General features: G+C 45.0%; 1 protein-coding gene across 1 annotated transcript; it reads left to right on the top strand.

Annotated features, from left to right (window-relative positions):
• Positions 1–8,548: 8,548 nt before the first annotated feature.
• On the top strand, positions 8,549–9,577 carry LOC125548070 (lachrymatory-factor synthase-like). The gene has a single exon (XM_048711757.1). The coding sequence runs from the start codon at positions 8,789–8,791 to the stop codon at positions 9,323–9,325; it is 537 nt and encodes a 178-aa protein (XP_048567714.1). The 5' UTR covers positions 8,549–8,788; the 3' UTR covers positions 9,326–9,577.
• Positions 9,578–16,431: the final 6,854 nt, after the last annotated feature.

The raw sequence follows: 16,431 nt of genomic DNA, 5'->3' as shown, positions 1-16,431 counted from the left end.
AAATTATCAAGTGTTGATGGTAGACAAGACCACTAGTTTCAAGAAAAGGGCAAAGGGAAGAAGGGGAACTTCAAGAAGAATGGCAAGCAAGTTGCTGCTCAAGTGAAGAAGCCCAAGTCTGGTCCTAAGCCTGAGACTAAGTGCTTCTACTGCAAAGGGACTGGTCACTGGAAGCGGAACTGCTCCAAGTATTTGGCGGATAAGAAGGATGGCAAAGTGAACAAAGGTATATTTGATATGCAGATTATTGATGTGTATTTTACTAGTGTTCGTAGCAACCCCTCGGTATTTGATATTGGTTCAGTTGCTAAGAGTAGTGACTCAAAACGGGAGTTGCAGAATGAACATAGACTAGTTAAGGGTGAAGTGACGATGTGTGTTGGAAGTGGTTCCAAGATTGATATGATCATCATCGCACACTCCCTATACTTTTGGGATTAGTGTTGAACCTAAATAAGTGTTATTTGGTGTTTGCGTTGAGCATGAATATGATTTGATCATGTTTATTGCAATACGGTTATTCATTTAAGTAAAGAGAATAAACTGTTGTTCTGTTTACATGAATAAAACCTTATATGGTTACACACCCAATGAAAATGGTTCGTTGGATCTCGACCGTAGTGATACACATATTCATAATATTGAAACCAAAAGATGCAAAGTTAATAATGATGGTGCAACTTATTTGTGGCACTGCCGTTTAGGTCATATTGGTGTAAAGCGCATGAAGAAAATCCATGCTGATGGGTTTTTGGAATCACTTGATTATGAATCAGTTGATGCTTGCGAACCATGCCTCATGGGCAAGATGACTATGACTCCGTTCTCCGGAACAATGGAGCGAGCAACAGATTTGTTGGAAATCATACATACTGATGTATGTGGTCCGATGAATATTGAGGCTCATGGCAGGTATCATTATTTTCTGATCTTCACAGATGATTTGAGCAGATATGAGTATATCTACTTGATGAAACACAAGTCTGAAACATTTGAAAAGTTCAAAGAATTTCAGAGTGAAGTGGAGAATCATCGTAACAAAAATAAAAGTTTCTACAATATGATCGCAGAAGTAAAATATTTGAGTTACGAGTTTGGCCTTCAGTTAAAAACAATGTGAAATAGTTTCACTACTCACGCCACCTGGAACACCACAGTGTAATGGTGTGTCCGAATGTCATAACCGTATTTTATTAGATATGGTGCGATCTATGATGTCTCTTACCGATCTACCACTGTCGTTTTGGGGTTATGCATTAGAGACAGCTGCATTCACGTTAAATAGGGCACCATCTAAATCCGTTGAGACAACACCGTATGAACTATGGTTTGGCAAGAACCTAAGCTGTCGTTTCTTAAAGTTTGAGGTTGCAATGCTTATGTGAAAAAGTTTCAACCTGATAAGCTCTAACCCAAATCAGAGAAGTGCGTCTTCATAGGATACCCAAAAGAAAATGTTGGGTACACCTTCTATCACAGATCCGAAGGCAATATATTCGTTGCTTTGAATGGATCCTTTCTAGAAAAGGAGTTTCTCTCGAAAGAAGTGAGTGGGAGGAAAGTAGAACTTGATGAGGTAACTGTACCTGCTCCCTTATTGGAAAGTAGTTCATCACAGAAATCTGTTCCTGTGACTACTACACCAATTAGTGAGGAAGCTAATGATGATGATCATGTAACTTCAGATCAAGTTACTACCGAACCTCGTAGGTAAACCAGAGTGAGATCCACACCAGAGTGGTACGGTAATCCTGTTCTGGAGGTCATGTTACTTGACCATGACGAGCCTACGAACTATGAGGAAGCGATGATGAGCCCAGATTCCGTGAAATGGCTTGAGGCCATGAAATCTGAGATGAGATCCATGTATGAGAACAAAGTATGGACTTTGATTGACTTGCCCAATGATCGGCGAGCCATTAAGATTAAATGGATCTTCAAGAGGAAGACAGACGCTGATAGTAGTGTTACTATCTACAAAGCTAGAATTGTCGCAAAAAGGTTTTCGACAAGTTCAAGGTGTTGACTACGATGAGAGTTTCTCACTCGTATCTATGCTTAAGTCTGTCCGAATCATATTAGCAATTGCCGCATTTTATGAAATCTGGGAAATGGATAAACAAAACTACATTCCTTAATGGATTTATTAAAGAAGAGTTGTATATGATGCAACCAGAAGGTTTTGTCAATCCTAAAGGTACTAACAAAATATGCAAGCTCCAGCGATCCATCTATGGACTGGTGCAAGCATCTCGGAGTTGGAATATACGCTTTGATAAGTTGATCAAAGCATATAGTTTTATACAGACTTGCGGTGAAGCCTGTATTTACAAGAAAGTGAGTGGGAGCACTACAACATTTCTGATAAGTATATGCATGACATATTGTTGATCGGAAATGATGTAGAATTATTCTGCAAAGCATAAAGGAATGTTTGAAAGGAGTTTTTTCAAAGAAAGACCTCGGTGAAGCTGGTTACATATTGAGCATCAAGATCTATAGAGATAGATCAAGACGCTTGATAAGTTTTTCAATGAGTACATACCTTGACAAGATTTTGAAATAGTTCAAAATGAAACAGTCAAAGAAGGAGTTCTTGCCTGTGTTACAAGGTGTGAAGTTGAGTAAGACTCAAAAAACCCGACCACGGCAGAAGATAGAGAGAGAATGAAAGTCATTCCCTATGCCTCAGCCATAGGTTCTATAAAGTATGCCATGTTGTGTACCAGACCTATTGTATACCCTGCCCTGAGTTTGGCAAAGGAGTACAATAGTGATCTAGGAGTAGATCACTGGACATTGGTCAAAATTATCCTTAGTGGAATAAGGATATGTTTCTCGATTATGGAAGTGACAAAAGGTTCGTCGTAAAGGGTTACGTCGATGCAAATTTTGACACTGATCCAGATGACTTTGAACTCAATCTGGATACATATTGAAAGTGGGAGCAATTAGCTAGAGTAGCTCTGTGTAGAGCATTGTTGACATAGAAATTTGCAAAATACTTATGGATCTGAATGTGGCATACCCGTTGACTAAACTTCTCTCACAAGCAAAATATGATCACACCTCAGTACTCTTTGGGTGTTAATCACATAGCGATGTGAACTAGATTATTGACTCTAGTAAACCCTTTGGGTGTTGGCCACATGTCGATGTGAACTATGGGTGTAATCACATGGTGATCTGAACTATTGGTATTAAATCACATGGCGATGTGAACTAGATTATTGACTCTAGTGCAAGTGGGAGACTGAAGGAAATATGCCCTAGAGGCAATAATAAAGTTATTATTTATTTCCTTATATCATGATAAATATTTATTATTCATGCTAGAATTGTATTAACCGGAAACATAATACATGTGTGAATACATAGACAAACAGAGTGTCACTAGTATGCCTCTACTTGACTAGCTCGTTGATCAAAGATGGTTATGTTTCCTAACTATAGACATGAGTTGTCATTTGATTAACGGGATCACATCATTAGGATAATGATGTGATTGACTTGACCCATTCCGTTAGCATAGCACTTGATCGTTTAGTTTGTTGCTATTGCTTTCTTCATGACTTATACATGTTCCTATGACTATGAGATTATGCAACTCCCGTTTACCGGAGGAACACTTTGTGTGCCACCAAACGTCACAACATAACTGGGTGATTATAAAGGTGCTCTACAGGTGTCTCCAAAGGTACATGTTGGGTTGGCGTATTTCGAGATTAGGATTTGTCACTCCGATTGTCGGAGAGGTATCGCTGGGCACATCACTTAAGCCTTGAAAGCATTGCAACTAATTTGTTAGTTGCAGGATGATGTATTACGGAACGAGTAAAGAGACTTGCCGGTAATGAGATTGAACTAGGTATTGAGATACCGACGATCGAATCTCGGGCAAGTAACATGATGGGTTTTGTAGTAATTTCAAAAAAATTCCTACGCACACGCAAGATCATGGTGATGTATAGCAACGAGAGGGGGAGAGTGTGATCTACGTACCCTTGTAGATCGACAACGGAAGCGTTAACTTGGTTGATGTAGTCGTACGTCTTCACGGCCCGACCGATCAAGCACCGAGACTAGGGCACCTTCGAGTTCTAGCACACGTTCAGCTCGATGACGATCCCCGGACTTCGATCCAACAAAGTGTCGGGGAAGAGTTCTGTCAGCACGACGGCGTGGTGACGATCTTGATGTACTACTGTTGCAGGGCTTCGCCTAAGCACCGCTACAATATTATCGAGGACTATGGTGGAAGGGGGCACCGCACACGGCTAAGAATATGATCACGTGGATCAACTTGTGTCTCTAGGGGGTGCCCCTGCCTCCGTATATAAAGGCTCAAGGGAGGGGGGCCGTCCGGCCATCATAGGGCGCGCCAGGAGGAGTCCTACTCCCTCCGGGAGTAGGACTCCCCCCCTTTCCTAGTTGGAATAGGATTCGCGGAGGGGGAAAAAGAGGAGAGAGAGGAGGAAGGGGGCCGGCCCCCTCTCCTTGTCCTATTCGGACCAAGGGGGGAGGGGCGTGCGGCCCATCTCTGGCCACCTCTCCTCTCTTCCACTAAGGCCCACTAAGGCCCACATACCTCCCGGGGGGTTCCGGTAACCTCCCGGTACTCCGGTAAAATCCCGATTTCACCCGGAACACTTCCGATATCCAAACATAGGCTTCCAATATATCAATCTTTATGTCTCGACCATTTCGAGACTCCTCGTCATGTCCGTGATCACATCAGGGACTCCGAACAACCTTCGGTACATCAAAATGCATAAACTCATAATATAACTGTCATCGTAACCTTAAGCATGCGGACCCTACGGGTTCGAGAACAATGTAGACATGACCGAGACATGTCTCCGGTCAATAACCAATAGCGGAACCTGGATGCTCATATTGGCTCCTACATATTCTACGAAGATCTTTTATCGGTCAGACCGCATAACAACATACGTTGTTCCCTTTGTCATCGGTATGTTTACTTGCCCAAGATTCGATCGTCGGTATCCTATACCTAGTTCAATCTCGTTACCGGCAAATCTCTTTACTCGTTCCGTAATACATCATCCCGCAACTAACTCATTAGTTGCAATGCTTGCAAGGCTTAAGTGATGTGCATTACCGAAAGGGCCCAGAGATACCTCTCCGACAATCGGAGTGACAAATCCTAATCTCGAAATACGCCAACCCAACATGTACCTTTGGAGACACCTGTAGAGCTCCTTTATAATCACCCAGTTACGTTGTGACGTTTGGTAGCACACAAAGTGTTCCTCTGGCAAACGGGAGCTGCATAATCTCATAGTCATAGGAACATGTATAAGTCATGAAGAAAGCAATAGCAACATACTAAACGATCGGGTGCTAAGCTAATGGAATGGGTCATGTCAATCAGATCATTCAACTAATGATGTGATCCCGTTAATCAAATAACAACTCTTTGTCCATGGTTAGGAAACATAACCATCTTTGATTAACGAGCTAGTCAAGTAGAGGCATACTAGTGACACTCTGTTTGTCTATGTATTCACATATGTATTATGTTTCCGGTTAATACAATTCTAGCATGAATAATAAACTTTTATCATGATATAAGGAAATAAATAATAACTTTATTATTGCCTCTAGGGCATATTTCCTTCATAACATACCGATGACAAAGGGAACAATGTATGTTGTTATGCGGTCTGACCGATAAAAGATCTTCGTAGAATATGTAGGAGCCAATATGAGCATCCAGGTTCCGCTATTGGTTATTGACCGGAGACGTGTCTCGATCATGTCTACATTGTTCTCGAACCCGTAGGGTCCGCATGCTTAACGTTACGATTACAGTTTCATTATGAGTTTATATATTTTGATGTACCGAAGGTTGTTCGGAGTCCCGGATATGATCACGGACATGACGAGGAGTCTCGAAATGGTCGAGACATAAAGATCGATATATTGGACGGCTATATTCGGACACCGGAAGTGTTTCGGGTGATTTCGGAGAAAACCGGAGTGCCGGAAGGGTTACCGGAACCCCCCGTGAAAGTATTGGGCCTTAGTGGGCCTGAGAGGAGAGAGAGGGAAGCAGCCCAGGAGGTGGCGCGCCCCCTCCCATGGGGAGTCCGAATTGGACTAGGGGAGGGGGGCGCGGCCCCTCTTTCCCTCTCCCTCTCCCTCTCTTTCCTTCCCCCTTCTCTCTTCCTAGTTGGACTAGGAAAGGGGAGTCCTACTCCTACTAGGAGGAGGACTCCCCCCTCCTTGGCGCGCCCCAAGGGCCGGCCGGCCTCTCCCCCTTGCTCCTTTATATACAGGGGCAGGGGGGCACCTCTAGAGACAACAAGTTGATCTTCGTGATCGTTCTCTTAGCCGTGTGCGGTGCCTCCCTCCATCATAATCCTCGATAATATTGTAGAGGTGCTTAGGCGAAGCCCTACGATGGTAGAACATCAAGATCGTCACCACGCCGTCGTGCTGACGGAACTCTTCCCCGACACTTTGCTGGATCGGAGTCCGGGGATCGTCATCGAGCTGAACGTGTGCTAGAACACGGAGGTGCCGTAGTTTCGGTGCTTGATCGGTCGGGCCATGAAGACGTACGACTACATCAACCGCGTTGTGCCAACGCTTCCGATTCCGGTCTACGAGGGTACATAGACAACACTCTCCCCTCTCGTTACTATGCATCACCATGATCTTGCGTGTACGTAGGAATTTTTTTGAAATTACTACGTTCCCCTCCTCCTTGTTCCTTTATATATGGGGGGCAAGGGGGCACCCCGTAGACACACAAGTTGATCATTGATCCCTTAGCCGTGTGTGGTGCCCCCCTCTACCATAATCCACCTCGATCATATCGTAGCAGTGCTTAGGCGAAACCCTGCGTCGGTAGCAACATCATCACCGTCAACACGCCGTCGTGCTGACGGAACTCTCCCGTGAAGCCCTACTGGATCGGAGTTCGTGGGACGTCATCGAGCTAAACATGTGCTGAACTCGGAGGTGCCGTGCGTTCGGTACTTGGATCGGTCGGATCGTGAAGACGTTCGACTACATCAACCGCGTTCTCATAACGCTTCCGCTTACGGTCTACGAGGGTACGTGGGCGATACTCTTCCCTCTCGTTGCTATGCATCACCATGATCTTGCGTGTGCGTAGGAATTTTTTGAAATTACTACGTTCCCCAACATAAATAGTGTTGCTTTAGACTGGAGGCGGTTTTGTCCTTGTGATGCGTGTGCTTCAGTCACAACCGACATCATTTTTGGGTCATGTTGCGACTGGCTAATGTTTAAGCCCTTGCAGTGGAGGTTTCTCACTTTTCATGTATTGTGCTGTACTTTGCTCAAGTGCAGATTGTCTTGGGTCGTCGTGTTGTTTAGGCCACAGCATCTTTGGCGATGCAAGAGAGTGTTGACAGGTTGCGGCATTTTTGGTGATGTATGGGCCGTGTCATCTTGGGTGTTGTACTCTCTTTCTTCTTAATGAATTACATGCAACTCTCATATATGATTGTTTTTTTATAGCCAAGCAATTCTACAGGCTCCTCACAAAATTTTGAATGTTCCACACCGTTTTACTGCCTATCCGAACTCATCTCTCCACCTTTTTTTGTCGGTTGTAGTGCTTTATGGTGTTCTCTCCTCTCATAGTGGCATCCCCTCAACCATGATAAAGGTTGTCGGGGGTCTTCTTTTCCTATTACTCCCTCTCCTTTCCGGTTTACAGGGCCCAAATCTGAAATTTCATCATTCAAGGCAGATGATGAGTGGAGAAATGTATCTCGTACTTTACAAAACTACCCATATTAAACTAATGCATTAAGCCACTAAATGACTAGGAACATTACATGCATTTGTGAGTTTCTTTTTAATTCTTGCATGCAAAGATTTAATGTGCCTCGGAATCCCAATAGAAGATGGAGATGAGCCTTTTAAATTGAAAAAACGAAAAAATTAAGATAAGCCCTCTAAACCAAAAAGAAAAGAGTATTACTGTAATTCTCAAGGAGATATCCCATCCATTAGATGGAGCTGAGATTATTGTGCTGCCAGTTCACTCCATGTGGAGGGGTTAGCCCAACAATTGAATCATTTTCTGGAGGTGGCAGCCTGGATAAAAGGTGCACTGACCAGTCACTTACAAAATTGTAATGTTTACGCATTGGACATCACATCAGCACATTAGTACCCGGTGCTGAACTGGCACGATCAAAAGAGGCGGAAAGAGCAACGCATCATCTTCTCCCGTGACAGAACATGTGAGCTAGTATGCGCCTTTGCTTTTGGAAGCGGGTATTCGACATGCATGAGCATATATACAAACCGTATACATCTGGTGCCACATCAAAAGCTGGCAAATTTTAAGTAGCCCAGCCACGTAACCCCACTTCTAAGAGGCCCTACAACACAAAGTGACAAGCTTCTCCCGTGGACTCATGTCCATTCGTGCCAGCTAGAGAGAATATGTTGACAATACACATGCACTTTATTTTATGGTTCACAAGCCATGCAATGCAAGCAGCGCGCGCATCTAGCTAAGCTGGTAGGAGGCACCCAGCAGTTTCCACCAGTCCGCCACTGGACACGCATGCGGTTGGACGTACGACCTGCCAACTAATCCTCTCGCGGGTCACGTTGTGTATCTACTACACGGCTGGTGAGCTAGACGCCCCCTCCTCTCCCTCACGAGTCGTGACCCTCAGTTCCTCATCATATTCACCACGATCCCGACGTTGCACTTGCACGAATCACGCACCTGACGGCGACACCCGCGATCTAGCTGCCCAGGCGCCGGCACATGGCGCCTCACGGTCACGGCCCGGACAGTGAAACGGCGGCGCCCGAGTGGCGCGGCACCGTGCGCGCCGCGGCGGCGGGGCCGACGCCCGACCAGGCGTGGGCCCTGCTGGGAGACTTCTGCTCCCTCGACAAGTGGGTGTCCCTGGTGCAGACGTGCCGGAGGCTGGAGGGCGACGACGGCCGGCCCGGGTGCGTCCGGTACTGCGCGGGGCCGGTGAACATGGCGGCACCGGGGGAGGCGGTCGGCTGGTCCAAGGAGCGGCTCCTCGAGGTCGACGCCGCGGGGCGGTCCTACAGCTACGAGGTGGTGGAGACCAACAAGGGGTTCGGCCGGTACCGGGCGACCATCGGCGTGGAGCCCGACCCGGCCGGGTGCGCGGTCAGGTGGTCGTTCGAGGCCGATCCCGTCGAGGGGTGGACGCTGGAAGGCTTCGTGGGTTTCCTGGAGAAGCTCGCGCATGGCATTGCCAAGAGGCTCGAAGAGGAGATCATGGCGAACGTCGATGGTGATCCTGCTGCTTTGCGAGTATTTTGATCTTGTTTTCCGCTTGTCCTAGTGATACTGGCGACAGTATGTTCGATCACAAGTCCATGCCCTTTTGATTCAAAGCAATTTCATGGAAATTTTGGAGAATTTTACTTGGAAAATTTTCTTCTAGATATTCTTTGATTTGTTTAAATTTAGAACTATCGAAAAGATCTTCTAAAAAAACTTTATATGATACATGCCCTATGTGGTAAGTTACCATAAATTCAATATATACCAGCATAAAAGGCGGATATTCAATTTGGCTCTAGGGAGTACATGATCCTGCATGCTAAAAATGAATTTTTACAAATAATTTTTTTTGAAAAAAATAGATATGTTCATTGTCGCACCCAAATGGTACATGCAATTTTGTTAGTGAAAAAGTTAAGCATTTTGACTTGTGCAAAAAAAACAAGTCGAACGCCAAATGTTACACTTAATTTTGTTTTTTTTTCACCGACAAAGCACTGCTATCCCATATGGCATGAGACTTGTCAAGCACACTTGCCACACTAATATGAACATCTAAAAAAATCAGAATTTTTAAAATTTATTTACAAAGCATATGCTCCCAAAGCCAAAAATCCGCGTCCCGTAAAACAAACTCTCCAAAATATGTTCCGCGGACTACTTGGCAGACAATCTTTTGGATATGATTATGAGGAATTGGCACGAGAGTATTGAGTGTTGCTTTTTCACAAAGCTAAGAATGTCAAACAATTGCTTCATACATGTCCCCTCTCACACATACCCCCCCCCCCCCCCCCCCCCCCCCCCCCCGCATTGATCAAACAAACCCTCACCTCCTTGTTTAGCTTTGCCTATGGATTCTCTCCTCATAGCATATCTCAATCTCAACCAAATCAGAAAAATTCTGGTTGAAATACATACATAAAGTTGGCCCCATTGCAACGCACGGGTATTTAGCTAGTTGTTTCTAAATTGACGGTTCTCTCTTGTTTTATGGTATGAGCTTTAGCCGGTATCTAATGTTTATTCACAACGTAGCGTTGCTCATATGCATGTGAATATGTTGTTTTCGTATTGATAAAAGGTTAGGTGTTTTTGTTGGGTTATATATATGTAGCTATGCAGGAAGAACATACTTTTAACAAAAGGTGTATTTATTCACCCATGCAAATTATGTACTCATGTCACTACCACCTAATACACGCGGACACCTTGTACTCATGTCACTCCGAATTGTCGGAGAGGTATCTCTGGGCACTCGGTAATGCACATCACTATAAAGCCCTTGAAAGCATTGTAACTAATGCGTTAGTTGCGGAATTGATGTATTACGGAACGAGTAAAAGAGACTTGCCGGTAACGATATTGGAACTAGGTATTGAGAATACCGACGATCGAATCTTGGGCAAGTACGTACGATGATAAAGGGAACAACGTATGTTGTTATGCGGTTTGACCGATAAAGATCTTCGTAGAATATGTGGGAGCAATATGAGCATCCAGGTTCCGCTATTGGTTATTGGACCAGAGACGTGTCTCGATCATGTCTACATAGTTCTCGAACCCGTAGGGTCCGCACGCTTAAAGTTCGTGACGATCGTATTATGATTTTTTGTGTTTTTTATGTACCGAAGGTAGTTCGGAGTCCCGGATATTATCACGGACATGACGAGGAAGTCTCGAAATGGTCGAGACGTAAAGATCGATATATTGGACGAATATATTCGGACATCGAAGTATTCCGGGTGATTTCGATAAAACCGGAGTGCAGAGGGTTACGGGAACCCCCAGGGCGAAATAATAGGCCGTATGGGCCTTAGTGAAGAGAGAGAGGGGGCTGGCCTAGGGTAGGCCGCGCCCCTCCCCCTCTGTTCCGAATTGGACTAGGAGAGGGGGGGGGGGGGCGGCCCTTTCCTTCTCCCTCCCTCCCTTCCTTTCCCCCTCCTAGTAGGAGTAGGAAAGAGGGGAGTCCTACTACTAGGAGGAGGACTCCTCCTCCTGGCGCCATAGAGGGTAGACCGGCCTCCACCTCTTGCTCCTTTATATACCGGGGGCAGGGGCACCTCTAGACACACAAGTTGATCATTGATCCCCTAGCCGTGTCTGGTGCCCCCTTCCACCATAATACCTCGATTATATCATAGCGATGCTTAGGCGAAGCCCTGCGTCGGTAGCATCATCATCACCGTCACCACGCCGTCGTGCCTGACGAAAACTCCTCCTGTGAAGCTTGCTGGATTGAGCTCGCGGGGACGTCATCGAGTTGAACGTGTGCAGAAACTCGGAGGTGCCGTTGCGTCGTACTTGGATCGATTGGATCGTGAGACGTACGACTACATCAACCACGTTGTGCCTAACGCTTCGCATTCGGTCTACGAGGGTACGTGGACGATACTCTTCCCTCTCGTTGCTATGCATCACCATGATCTTCTGTGTGCGTATGAATTTTTTTGAAATTACTACGTTCCCCAACAACCCGCCCCCCTGCGTTGACTTCTTCTTCTTCTTCTTCTTCTTCTTCTTCACCGCACGCCCACCTTGGCCGCTCCTACCGTCAGCGACTACCTGTTGGGGAACGTAGCAGAATTCAAAATTTCCTACGTGTCACAAGATCTATCTATGGAGAAACCAGCAACGAGGGGAAGGAGAGTGCATCTACCATACCTTGTAGATCGCTAAGCGGAAGCGTTCAGAGAACGGGGTTGAAGAGTCGTACTCGTCGTGATCCAAATCACCGAGATCCTAGTGCCGAACGGACGGCACCTTCCGCGTTCAACACACGTACAAGCCCGGTGACGTCTCCCATGCCTTGATCAGCAAGGAGAGAGGAGAGGTTGAGGAGACTCATCCAGCAGCAGCACAAACGCGTGGTGGTGGTGACGAGCGTGGTCCTCCAGCAGGCTTCGCAAGCACCGCAAGAGACGAGGAGGAGGAGAGGTAGGCTGCAAGGGAGAGATCAAATCGTATGTTGGGCAGCCCAAACCCCACTATTTATAGGGAGGAGGGGAGGGGTGCGCCCCCTCTAGGGTTCCCCCCTAGGGGGGCGGCCAGGCCCTAGAGGGTTGAGGGGGGCGCGCCCTAGGTGGGCCTTAGGCCCATCTGCGCCTAGGGTTTCCCCTTTCTCCTCCTAGCTGCGCCTTGGGCCTTGTGGGAGGCGCACCAGCCCACTCAGGGGCTGGTCCCTTCCCACTCTTGGCCCATGCAAGCCTCCGGGGCTGGTGGCCCCACTTGGTGGACCCCCGGGACCCTCCCGGTGGTCCCGGTACGTTACCGATAAAACCCGAAACTTTTCCGGTGACCAAAATAGGACTTTCCATATATAAATCTTTACCTCCGGACCATTCCGGAACTCCTCGTGATGTCCGGGATTCTCATCCGGGACTCCGAACAACATTCGGTAACCACGTATATCTATTCCTTATAACCCTAGCGTCATCAAACCTTAAGTGTGTAGACCCTACGGGTTCGGGAACCATGCAGACATGACCGAGACGTTCTCCGGTCAATAACCAACAGCGGGATCTGGATACCCATGTTGGTTCCTACATGTTCCACGATGATCTCATCGGATGAACCACGATGTCGAGGATTCGATCAATCCCGTATACAATTCCCTTTGTCTAGCGGTACGATACTTGCCCGAGATTCGATCGTCGGTATCCCGATACCTTGTTCAATCTCGTTACCGGCAAGTCTCTTTACTCGTTCCGTAACACATCATCACGTGATCAACTCCTTGATCATATTGTGCACATTATGATGATGTCCTACCGAGTGGGCCCAGAGATACCTCTCCGTCACACGGAGTGACAAATCCCAGTCTCGATTCGTGCCAACCTAATAGACACTTTCGGAGATACCTGTAGTGTACCTTTATAGCCACCCAGTTACGTTGTGACGTTTGGCACACCCAAACTATTCCTACGGTATCCGGGAGTTGCACAATCTCATGGTCTAAGGAAATGATACTTGACATTAGAAAAGCTTTAGCATGCGAACTACACGATCTATGTGCTAGGCTTAGGATTGGGTCTTGTCCATCACATCATTCTCCCAATGATGTGATCCCGTTATCAACGACATCCAATGTCCATGGTCAGAAAACCGTAACCATCTATTGATCAATGAGCTAGTCAACTAGAGGCTTACTAGGGACATGGTGTTGTCTATGTATCCACACATGTATCTGAGTTTCCTATCAATACAATTCTAGCATGGATAATAAACGATTATCATGAACAAGGAAATATAATAATAATCAATTTATTATTGCCTCTAGGGCATATTTCCAACAGTCTCCCACTTGCACTAGAGTCAATAATCTAGTTCACATCGCCATGTGATTAACACTCACAGGTCACATCACCATGTGACCAACATCCAAAGAGCTTACTAGTGTCACTAAACTAGTTCACATCATTATGTGATTAAGACTCAATGAGTTCTGGGTTTGATCATGTTTTGCTTGTGAGAGAGGTTTTAGTCAACGGGTCTGCAACATTCAGATCCGTATGTACTTCGCTAATCTCTAGGTCATATTATAATTGCTGCTTCCACGCTCCACTTGGAGCTATTCCAAATGGTTGCTCCACTATACGTATTCGGTTTGCTACTCAGAATCATTCGGATAGGTGTTAAAGCTTGCATCGATGTAACCCTTTACGCCGAACTCTTTATCACCTCCATAATCGAGAAACATGTCCTTATTACTCCAAGGACAATTTTGACCGCTATTTAGTGATCCACTCCTGGATCACCTTTGTACCCTCTTGCCAGACATGTGGCAAGGCACACATCAGGTGCGGTACTCAGCATGGCATACCGTATAGAGCCTATGACAAAAGCATAGGGGACGACATTCGTCCTTTTTCTTTCTTCTGCCGTGGTCGAGCTTTAAGTCTTAACTTCATACCTTACAACTCAGGCAAGAACTCCTTCTTTGACTGATACATCTTGAACACCTTCAAGATCATGTCAAGGTATGTGCTCATTTGAAAGTACCATTAAGCGTTTTGATCTATCCTTATAGATCTTGATGCTCAATGTTCAAGTAGCTTAATCCAGGCTTTCCATTGAAAAACACTTTTCAAATAACTCTGCATGCTTTCTAGAAATTCTACATCATTTCCGATCAACAACATGTTAACAACACATACTCATCGAAAATTCTATAGTGCTCGCACTCACTTCTTTGGAAATACAAGTTTCTCATAAACTTTGTATACACCCAAAATCTTTGATCATCTCATCAAAGCATACATTCCAACTCCGAGATGCTTACTCCAGCCCTTAGAAGGATTGCTAGAGCTTTGCATACTTATTAGCATCTTTTAGGATTGACAAAACCTTCCGGTTGTATCACATACAACCTTTTCTCAAGAAAATCGTCGAGGAAACAATGTTTGACATCCTATCTGCAAGATTTCATAAATAATGCTAATATAATTCCAACAGACTCTTAGCATCGCTACGAGTGAGAAAGTCTCATCGTAGTCAACTCCTTGAACTTGTCGAAAAACATCTTAACGACAAGTCGAGCTTTCTTAATGGTCACATTTACCATCATTGTCCGTCTTCCTTTTAAAATCCATCTATACTTAACAGCCTTACGACCATCGAGCCGTTCTGCCAAAGTCTACACTTTGTTTTCATACATGGATCCTCTCTCGGATTTTATGGCCTCGAGCCATTTATCGGAATCCGGGCCCACCATCGCTTTTCCATAGCTCGTAGGTTCATTGTTGTCTAGCAACATGACTTCCAAGACAGGATTACGTACCACTCTGAAGTAGTACGCATCCTTGTCATCCTACGAGGTTTGGGAGTGACTTGATCCGAAGTCTCATGATCAATATCATAAGCTTCCACTTCAATTGGTGTAGGTGCCACAGGAACAACTCTTTGTGCCCTGCTATACACTAGTTGAAGTGACGGTTCAATAACCTCATCAAGTCTCCACCATCCTCCCACTCAATTCCTTCGAGAGAAACTTTTCCTCGAGAAAGGACCTGATTCTAGAAACAATCCCTTATTGCTTTCGGATCTGAGACAGGAGGTATACCCAACTGTTTTGGGTGTCCTATGAAGATGCATTTATCCGCTTTGGGTTCGAGCTTATCAGCCCGAAACTTTTTCACATAAGCGTCGCAGCCCCAAACCTTTAAGAAATGACAGCTTAGGTTTCTCTAAACCATAGTTCATACGGTGTCATCTCATCAGAATTACGTGGTGCCCTATTTAAAGTAAATGTGGTTGTCTCTAATGCCTAACCCATAAACTATCGTGATAATTCGATAAGAGACATCATGGTATGCATCATATCCAATAGGATGCAGTTATGATGTTCGGACACACCATCACACTATGGCGTTCCAGGCTGTATTAGTTGTGAAACAATTTCCACAATGTCTTAATTCTGTGCCAAACTCGTAATTCAGATATTCATCTCTATGATCATATCATAGATCTTTTATCCCCTTGTCACGACGATCTTTCAACTTCACCCTGAAATTACTTGAACCTTTCAATAATTCAGACTTATGTTTCATTAAGTAAATATACTCAGTATCTACTCAAATCATCTATGAAGTAAGAACATAACGATATCCACTACATGCCTCAGCACTCATTGGACTGTACACATCAAAATGTATTACTTCCAACAAGTTGCTTTCTAGTTCCATTTTACTGAAAATGAGGCTTTCAGTCATCTTGCCCATGTGGTATGATTTGCATGTCTCAAGTGATTCAAAATCAAGTGAGTCCAAGTGGTCCATTTGCATGGAGTTTCTTCATGCATATATACCAATAGACATGGTTCGCATGTCTCAAACTTTTCAAAAACGAGTGAGCCCAAAGATCCATCAACATGGAGCTTCTTCATGCGTTTTATACCGATATGACTTATGTGGTAGTGCCACAAGTAGGTGGTACTATCATTACTATCTTATATCTTTTGGCATGAACATGTGTATCACTATGATCGAGATTCAATAAACCATTCATTTTAGGTGCAAGACCATTGAAGGTATTATTCAAATAAATAGAGTAACCATTATTCTCCTTAAATGAATAACCATATTGCGATAGACATAATCCAATCATGTCTATGCTCAACGCAAACACCAATCTTGATGGTAGAG

The sequence above is a fragment of the Triticum urartu genome, chromosome 3 (genome assembly GCF_003073215.2).
Source record: "Triticum urartu cultivar G1812 chromosome 3, Tu2.1, whole genome shotgun sequence".
NCBI classification, from domain to species: Eukaryota; Viridiplantae; Streptophyta; class Magnoliopsida; order Poales; family Poaceae; genus Triticum; species Triticum urartu.
The sequence above is the reverse complement of the archived record's forward strand: the minus strand, read 5'-3'. Positions and strand labels throughout refer to the sequence as shown.

What these genes read in the sequence shown, in the direction of transcription:
- LOC125548070 (XM_048711757.1), top strand. Translation starts at nt 8,789, where the DNA reads ATGGCGCCTCACGGTCACGGCCCGGACAGTGAAACGGCGGCGCCCGAG.